This window comes from Erinaceus europaeus, chromosome 12 (assembly GCF_950295315.1).
Source record: "Erinaceus europaeus chromosome 12, mEriEur2.1, whole genome shotgun sequence".
Taxonomy (NCBI): domain Eukaryota; kingdom Metazoa; phylum Chordata; class Mammalia; order Eulipotyphla; family Erinaceidae; genus Erinaceus; species Erinaceus europaeus.
The window spans coordinates 62,262,984-62,271,826 of record NC_080173.1 but is presented as its reverse complement, the minus strand read 5'-3'; the positions used below and the strand labels follow the sequence as shown (position 1 = coordinate 62,271,826).

The 8,843-nt window shown below is 44.6% G+C and overlaps 1 protein-coding gene across 1 annotated transcript; it reads right to left on the bottom strand.

Annotated features, from left to right (window-relative positions):
* Positions 1 to 3,078: 3,078 nt before the first annotated feature.
* On the bottom strand, positions 3,079 to 4,503 carry LOC103116751 (polyadenylate-binding protein 2-like). The gene has a single exon (XM_060203786.1). The coding sequence runs from the start codon at positions 4,395 to 4,397 to the stop codon at positions 3,885 to 3,887; it is 513 nt and encodes a 170-aa protein (XP_060059769.1). The 5' UTR covers positions 4,398 to 4,503; the 3' UTR covers positions 3,079 to 3,884.
* Between the last annotated feature and the right edge of the window lie 4,340 nt (positions 4,504 to 8,843).

Genomic DNA, 8,843 nt, shown 5'->3' with positions numbered 1-8,843 from the left:
AATATACATCAAAATCACCCTCTACTGCTATTGAGCTACTAAGTGCAATATTCCTTCACATAAAGAGGATGTTGGGGCCTGGTGGTGGCGCACCTGGTTAAGCATACATATTACAGTGTGCAAGGATCTAGGTTCGGAAGAGCCCTCGGTCCCCACCTGCAGGGGGGAATCTTCACGAATGGTGAAGCAGTGCTGCAGTTGACTCTCTCACTCTCTACCACTCCCTTCCCTCTCAATTTTGGCTGTCTCTAACAAATAAATAAAGATAATAAAAAAGAGAGTCTGGCTGTATCACAGCAGGTTAAGCAAAGGTGGCACAAAGCGCAAGGACTGGCATAAAGATCCCAGTTCAAGCCCCGGGCTCCCCACCTGAAAGGGAGTTGCTTCACAGGTGAAGCAGGTTTGCAGGTGTCTATCTTTCTCTCTCTGTCTTCCCCTCCTCTCTCCATTTCTCTCTGTCCTATTCAACAATGACGACATCAGTAACAACAACAATAACTATAACAATGAAACAACAAGAGCAACAAAAGGAAATAAATAAATAAATATTTTTTAAAAGATAATAAAAAAATAAAAGATAAATAGTATGTCACTGTGTGGTCCAGAAGGTGGTGCAGTGGATAAAGCATTGGACTTTCAAACATGAGGTCCTGAGTTCAGTCCCCAGCAGCACATGTACCATAGTGATGTCTGATTCTTCCTCTCTCTCTTCTTATGTTTCTCATTAATAAATGAACAAAATATTTTTTAAAAATAAAGAGTATGTCACCTGTTTAGAGCAAACCAACTACCCAGAAGAGTTCTCAGTGATAAGATGTGGTCTTCTATACTTAATGTCCTGAGTTCAATCCCTGGCATCACATGTTCCAGGGTGATGCTGTGGTTCATTCTCTTCTGCATTTACTTATTTATTTATCTATTTTTAAAAAACTTTCTTTTTTATTTTTATTCTTTAATCTTATTACTCATCTATTGGATAGAGACAGAGATAAATTGAGAGAAGAGGGGGGATAGAAATAAGGAAAGAGGGGGCTGGGCAGTAGCACAGCAGGTTATGTGCACGTGGTACAAAGCACAAGGACCGGCGTAAGGATCTGAGTTAGAGCCCTCAGCTCCTTACCTGTGTGTGTGTGGGGTCGCTTTGAAAGTAGTTAAGCAGGTCTGTAAGTGTCTATCTTTCTCTCCTCCTCTCTGTCTTCCCCTCCTCTCTCAATTTCTCTCTGTCCTATCCAATAACAACAACAGCTATAACAACAATAACAACCACAACAAGGGCAACAAAATGGGAAAAATAGCCTTCAGGAGCAGTGGATTCGTAGTGCTGGCACAGAGCCCCAGTGATCACCCTGGAGGCAAAAAAAAAAAAAAAAGAAAGAAAGAAGAAGAAAAAAGAAAGAAGGAAAGAAAGAAAAGGAATAAGGAAAGAGAGACCTTGCAGCCCTGTGCTGCCATTCGTGACACTTTTTCAGATGCAGGTGGGGACTAGGGGTTTGTACGCAAGTCCTGGCAGCCGGTAAGTGTGAGCTTAACCAGGTGCACCACAGCCTAGCCCCCTCACTCTCATAAGTAAACAAATAAATCTTTTCTATAAAATGCTAAACCAAATCATTTCTATAATAGAAATTACTTCTTCTTATTATTATTCTCCCCCACAAATAAGTTTGTTTGTTTTTATGAGAGAACTGCTCAGGCCTGGCTATGGTGTTGGAAGGTGGGGTGATTGACTTGAAATTTCAGAGCCTTAGGCATGAAAAACTTTTTGCATAACCATTATGCTATCTCCTACATTCAGAATTACTTTTAAAAAAAATTTATTATCTTTACTTATTAAATAGAGACAGCCAAAAATTGAGAGAGAAGGGTGATAGAGAGGGAGAGAGAGAGAGACACTTGCAGCCCTGTTTCACCACTCATGAAGCTTCCCCTGCAGGTAGGGACGGGGGCTTGAACCTGGGTCCTTGCGCACTGTAATGTATGTGTATGCTCAACAAGGTGTGCCAACACCCGGCTCCCTCAGAATTAACTTTTAAATGAAGCTCAGAAATGTATTCCTACTTTATAAGGAACTTATTGCTTGTCTATAAGAAATGGCATCTTCTCTTTTGGGGTCAAAGAAATGGCATCTTCTCATACAATATTTAACAAGGCAGACTGTTTTTTTTTTGAAAGCTATTTTATAAATTCTAAATTTACTAATGATGTAGGAAGTTCCAACTATCTTTAGTGGGAAGCATACACCAGCAGTGGAATCTTAAAATATTTCTATGATCTCTAAACAAAAGATCTGCATTTGTTTCCTTGCACGTGGCTGTGGCATGCTCTCGTGTTGTTTTGCAAATGGGCCTTTTGTCTATGACTAGGGGCACCAGCTGTTAGGTGGGGGTGGTTTCTGCTTTGCTTCTGCTTGCCGGATCCTTAGTGACTTAGTGACTCATGAGATACTACTCTTTCATGTCTGTTTAATGTACCACATCAGATTTCTCCTTTCCCTCCCTCCCTCCCTTTCTTCCTTCTTCCCTTCCTTCCTTCCTGGATAGAGAAATCAAGATGAGAGGGGGAGTTAGACAGGGAAAGAGAGAGACCTGCAGCACTGCTTCCCTGCTTGTGAATCTTCTTCCCTGCAGGTGGGGACTAGGGACTTGAACCAGGGTCATTACACATTGTAAGACGTATACTCAATTGGGTGTGCCACCGCCTGGCTCTAACCTAGTCAGATTTCTTTAAAGTATTCCAGTCATGGCACCCAGGGATCACTCCTTTGTCATTGTTCTGGGAGGTAGTCAATATCTAAAAAGTAAGTTCAGCTGCACTAGGCACCACTAGGCTTGTTTAGGACACAGCAGTCTCTACCATGGGGAAATGGAGAAAATACAAGAAGTGCTAACTCCCAGCTTCACAGTAGGGTGCAGATTGAAAAGGAGGGAAAATGTTGATGCCATAGATGTCTCATCTCTTTCTCTTTTTATTTATTTTTATTTTCAAAAACAACTTTATTCATGACACATATTAAAAAAAAAGCCTCCCACCCCCAGAAATAAGCTAAAAAAATAAAATAAAACAAAATCCACCTCCCACCTCCCTGTTCCCCATTTCCTCCCACTCCCTCCAAATAAAAGGGAAAAATAAAAGGCAAAGAAAAAAAAACATGAAAAATAAAACAAACAAAAAAATCCCCCAAACCCCCAAAACAAGGTAGTGCATTTCCCCAGAGGAGAGGGGAATTTACACTGGAGCCGCTGGGAGCGGAGCGGGAGATCTTCCGGCTACAGAAACCTGCCAAGAAAGACACTCAAAACAGAAAAAGAAACACAAAGGAAACAAAACAGATCACCAGGCAATCTGGAGGGGCAGGAAGCCAAAGAAGGGAGTGGACTGGGATGGGGTAGGGGGTGGTGGGGGAGCTGGCGGGACAGGAGCAAGCGGGAAGGGACTGAGAAAGTGAGGGAGAAGATGGAGGGGAGGTAACAAGCAGAACAGTTGGGGATCCTTCCAGAGCCCTGGGTAAAAAAAACCCTCCTACCGCCCACACCCACCTACCCTTGAGGAGCCCCCAAGGGGGTGAATCGGGACAGGGAAAACACGGGAGCAGCTTGCGCAGGTGAGGCGTGTCCACGGCGAATCCCCAGGGTGAAAGGGCAGCCCCTGCCCCACTCCCCGGGGCCTTCCCTTACTCCCCAAAGCAGGTTCCTCCTCAGCAGTTAGTTATGGGATTCTCCCCCCTTCCACAGTGTATCTTTCTTTAAAAATATTTTTTTTCCATCAAGGTCATCTTCTGTTCTTTTTTTTTTTTTTTTTTTAATTCTTTTTCCCCCTTCTTTTCTCTTTTTTTCCTCTCTCTCCTCCTAACACACACTTTTTTTTTAGTAAGGGCAATACCATGATGTCTATCTAGCCCGGCCTCTGTAGATGCGACCCCGGGGCCTGTTGCTAAAACCACTGTAGAATCGAGCGCGGGAATTGTTGTCGTTGGTGGTCCGGGCCCGGTATCGGGCTCTTGGGAATCCTCTGTCTGTGGTGCTGATGCCTGGTCTGTTGGTTCGTTTTGGGATCACCTTGATTTGTCTTCCTCTAAACAGGGACTCATCTAAGGCTAGGGAAGTCCTCACGGACTCTTTGTCTGAGAACTCTCTATATACAAACCCTTTGGGATGGCCACTGAACTTGTCACAAAGTATGGTTACGCGGTTGACTGAGCCACAGCCATGAAAGTGTGCCTCCAGCTCTTCTGCTGTTGCACCATAGTCTACATTGCCAACACAGATGGAACGGGCGTCAGCCTCCATCTTCTCCTCAGTGGACATGATCACTGGGCCAGCATTGCCTGGAGGTGGGCTCATGTTCATCTGCTTCTCGACCTCGTTCTGGAGCTCCTTCAGCTTCTCGGCTTCCTCCTCCATCTCCCTGACCCGAGCTTTGATCGCTTCCAGCTCCGGGTCCTCAATGGGCGCCGTCCCCCGCGTCACTCTCGACCAGTCCCGGCTCCTCCTCCTCCTCCTGGCTGTCGGGTGCTCCCGAGCCAGGCCCAGGGCCCGGGGCTCCGGGGGGCGGGGCGGGGCGGGGCGGGGCCGGGGCGGCTCCTCTTCAGGCTCCGGTTCCGGCTCGGGCTCCAGCAGCAACTCCCCAGGCTCCAGTTCCTCAGACTCCAGGCCCTTCCCTAGTCCCCTGCGCCCCCCGGGGCCCCCTCCCCGCTCCCGGGCACAAGATGGCGCCGCTGCCCCGGCCCGGAGCCCCGACCGCCCGCAGCCCCCGTTGCTGCAGTCTCTTTCTCTTTTTTAAAAATATTATTTACGTCACAGAGACAGAGAGAAATTAAGAGGGGAGGGTAGATTGAGAGGCAGAAAGTGGGACCAGGCAGTGGCACACCGGGTTAAGTGTACACATTACAGTGTGAGAGGACCCAGGATCAAGCCTCTCCCCCCTGCCGGCATGGGAAAGCTTCATGAGTGGTGAAGCAGGGCTGCAGGTGTCTCTCTGTCTCTTCCCCTATCTCCCCTTCCCATCTCAATTTCTCTCTGTCTCTATCCTATAATAAAAATAATTCATTTGAAAAAGGAGAGGGAGAGAGAAAGAGAGATCCCTACAGCACTGTTTCACCGATTGCAAAGTTTACCCCTTGCAGGTGAGGACTGAGGGCTTGCATATAGTAATAGTTGTTCATACATGTTGGGAGCAGCGTTCAAGGTAAAAACTTCTCAGGCCCCCCAAGAAGGGTGATAGCCGGGAGGGGCGACATGGGTACTCCACGACCTTTGGCTGCGCTCTGCAAATTCCTCTATTATTGTTTATGCCTGGCTAGCTGATGTGGACTTGGTGGTATGTAGCTGCTCCCGTTCGTGCTCTGCTGATTCTGGTAGGACATATTAATCTTAAGATACAATAGTCGACTGCTGTATAATCATAGAATAGTGTGTGAAAGTAAGCAAATGCCAGTTACCACTCCTCTGTTTTACTGTTATGCTCAGTTGATCATGTTCTTGGAACTAGCTACATATAGGACAATAGTAATGGGAGCATAGCAACTGCAGAAGAATATGTTTGTGGGTAAATCATTAGAGGAGGACAGCAAAATTCCAGTAACTTACAATAACTGATTGATCTCTAACTTAGAATAACCGATTGATCTTTAACTGCCAGTAAATCATGATATCTTGTATTGTGTAAAACTGTCATGTGTGATCTTGTATTGTGTAGAACTGCTTACTTTTTGTATAAATCTTGGAGACTCAAAAATAAAGTTGCCTTGTCTCTGTCATGGTCCTCCCTACCTCATTAATCTCTCATACCTTCTCTCAGGCTTATCATTAAAATTTACTCCGTGCTGGACGCGGAGACACCACATACAGGTGAGCTATTTCCCAACCCTGTCTTATATCTCTCTTTTAATATTTGTTTGTTTATTTGCCTATTATGAGAGAGATACGGAAAGAAAGACACAAAGAAAGAGACAGACATACCAGAGCATTGTGCATCTCTGGTTTATGGTGGTGCTGGGAATTGAACCGGGGACCTCAGGGCCTCAGGTATGAAAGTCTATTGCAGAACCATTTTGAAATCTGCCCAGCCCTCATCTCTTTTTTTATTTTTATTTATTTTATTGCCTGCAGGGTTGTCACTGGGTCTCAGTACCTGCACTAGGAATCCACTGCTACTTGTACTGGTCCTTGTGCTTTGCACTATGTGCATTTAATCCTGTATGCTACCGCCTGGCCCCTTTTTTAATGTCTTGTTTTTAATCTTTTCTTTTCCACTAGGTAGTTTCTTCCTGCTTTACCTCCACCAATAACACTCCTGTGTTCCTTAACAAAGCAACAGTCTTTAATGAAAATTCCTACCAACTTGCTAAATCTGGCACTCCACAAGAGCCTTCATAGTCACAGAACACCTTCCGTCTCTATTTAAGGCAGCTGCTTCTCCACATAACTTTTTCTCACCCCCACAGGATTGTGTCTGCTTCACTTTGGTTTTCTGCCTGGAACTCTGGCCAGTGACCCTCTCCATATACAGCTGGTGTTGCCCCATCACCCTCCAAGGGAGGATGGCTTACTGACTTACCTTCTTTAGAGCAAACAACCCAATAAAAAGTTGTCTGCAAATCTATTGGTCTCTTGATGCTTTGCTGTCTGGGCTTTACACCTGCTTGATTCCAACTCTCCCAGTGGACTTCTTTTCCAGATAGGTGAGAGACAGACAAGGAGAGAGAGACAGACAGCTTATGAAGCTTCCCCTTTGCATGGTGCTTCCATGTGGTGGGCAAGGGCTCGAACCCAGGCCCATAGTCAAGTGTGTGCTCTACAGAGTGAGCTATCTCCTCCTGTTCCCTCTTCCTCCCTTGTTAATGTCTTCTTCTTTTTTAAAAAATATCTTTATTTATTGGATAGAGACAGCCAGAAATCGAGAGGGTAGGAGGAGGTAGAGAGGGAGAGAGAGAGAGAGACACCTGCAGCCCTGCTTCACCACTCACAAAACTTTCCCCTTGCAGGTGGGGACTGGGGACTCGAACCTGTGTTGTAACATATGCGTTCAACCAGGTGCACCACCAACCGGCCCCTTAATTTCTATTACAAGGAGAGCTGAGGAGCCCAACTGGGAAATTCTAGAGATAAAGAAAAAATAAAAGCTAGGGGCCAGGCAGTAATGTAGTTAAGCACGCACATTAAAAGTGCAAAAGGACCCAGGTTCAAAGCCTTAGTCCGTACCTGCAGGAGGAAAGTTTTATGAGTGGTGAAGCAGGGCTGCAGGTGTCTCTCTCTCTCTTCTCTCATTTCTCCCTGTCCCTATCCAGTAATAAATAAATAAATAACTAAATATTTTTTAAAAGTTCATTTTTCATTGTATCCCCATAAAGAAGCACTATCTTGGCCTGTCTTTTCTGTTCTGGATCCATTTCAGATTTTGCTAAGAGAAAACACTTCCTTCAACCATACACAGAGAAAATATTTAATTCATAGCTTTTGATTTTTACCATGGAACTTTAAAAAAAAATTTTTAAATTTATTTTCCCTTTTGTTGCCTTTTTGTTGTTGTTGTAGTTATTACTGTTGTTGTTGTTGTTGTTGTTGTTAGATAGGACAGAGAGAAATGGAGAGAGGAGGGGAAGACAGAGGGGGAGAGAAAGATAGACACCTGCAGACCTGCTTCACAGCCTGTGAAGTGACTCCCCTGCAGGTGGGGAGCTGGGGGCTCAAACCTGGATCCTCATGTTCCTTCCCTTTCCCTTTCCTTTCTTTTTAAAAATATTTTATAGGGTTGGGAGTCCGGCAGCAGTGCAGCAGGTTAAGTGCACATGATGCAAAGCACAAGGACCCGCTTAAGAATCCTGGTTTGAGCCCCCGGCTCCCCACCTGCAGGGTGTTCACTTCATAAACATTGAAGCAGGTCTGTAGATGTCTATCTTTCTTTCCCCCCTGTCTTCCCTTCCTCTCTCTATTTTTCTCTGTCCTATCCAATAACAACAGTAACAACCACACTGATTTAAAACAAAAAAAAAAACCATGGCAACAAAAGGGGAAAAAAGTAGCCTCCAGGAGCAGTGTATTCATGGTACAGGCACTGTACCCCAGAAATAACCCTGGAAGCAAAAACAACAAAAATTTTTATGGGCTGGGATAGATAGTATAGTGGTTATTTAAAGACACTGTCATGCCTGAGGCTCTGAAGTCCCAGGTGCAATCCCCTGCACCACCATAAGCCAGAGCTAAGTAGTGCTCTGGTTAAAAAATAAAATAAAATAATATTTTATTTATTTATTTATTCTTTGGATAAAGACAGAGAAATTGAAAGAAGGGGAAGGAGAGGGAAAGAGAGACCCAGCACTGCTTCACCATTTGTGAAGCTCCCCCCCTGCATGTGGGGACTGAGGGCTTGAACCCAAGTCCTTGGGCATGGTAACGTATGTACTCTAACAATGTGTGCTACCATCTGGCCCCAGGATTTATTTTTATTTCTGCCTGCAGGGCCATTCATAAAACCCTATAAAATATATTCCCTAACATCTAAGCATTTAATCCTGATGAGTCTCAGAATCTAGAGGTATTTGAATCAACTGTAAGACTTGTTGAAACAGGCTCCAGGTCTTTATCCCCAGAGTTTCAGATTCTTTTTTTTTTTTTTTTTTTGCCTCCAGGGTTATTGCTGGGGCTCGGTACTAAGAATCCACTGCTCCTGGAGGCTACTGTCCCCCCATCCCCTTTTTGTTGCCCTTGTTATCGTTGTTGTTGCTGTCGTTGCTGTGGTTTCTCTTCCTTTTTTTTATCTCTTTAAATAATATATATATATATATATATATATTTATTTATTTTCCCTTTTCGTTGCCCTTGTTTTTTTTATTGTTGCAGTTATTATTG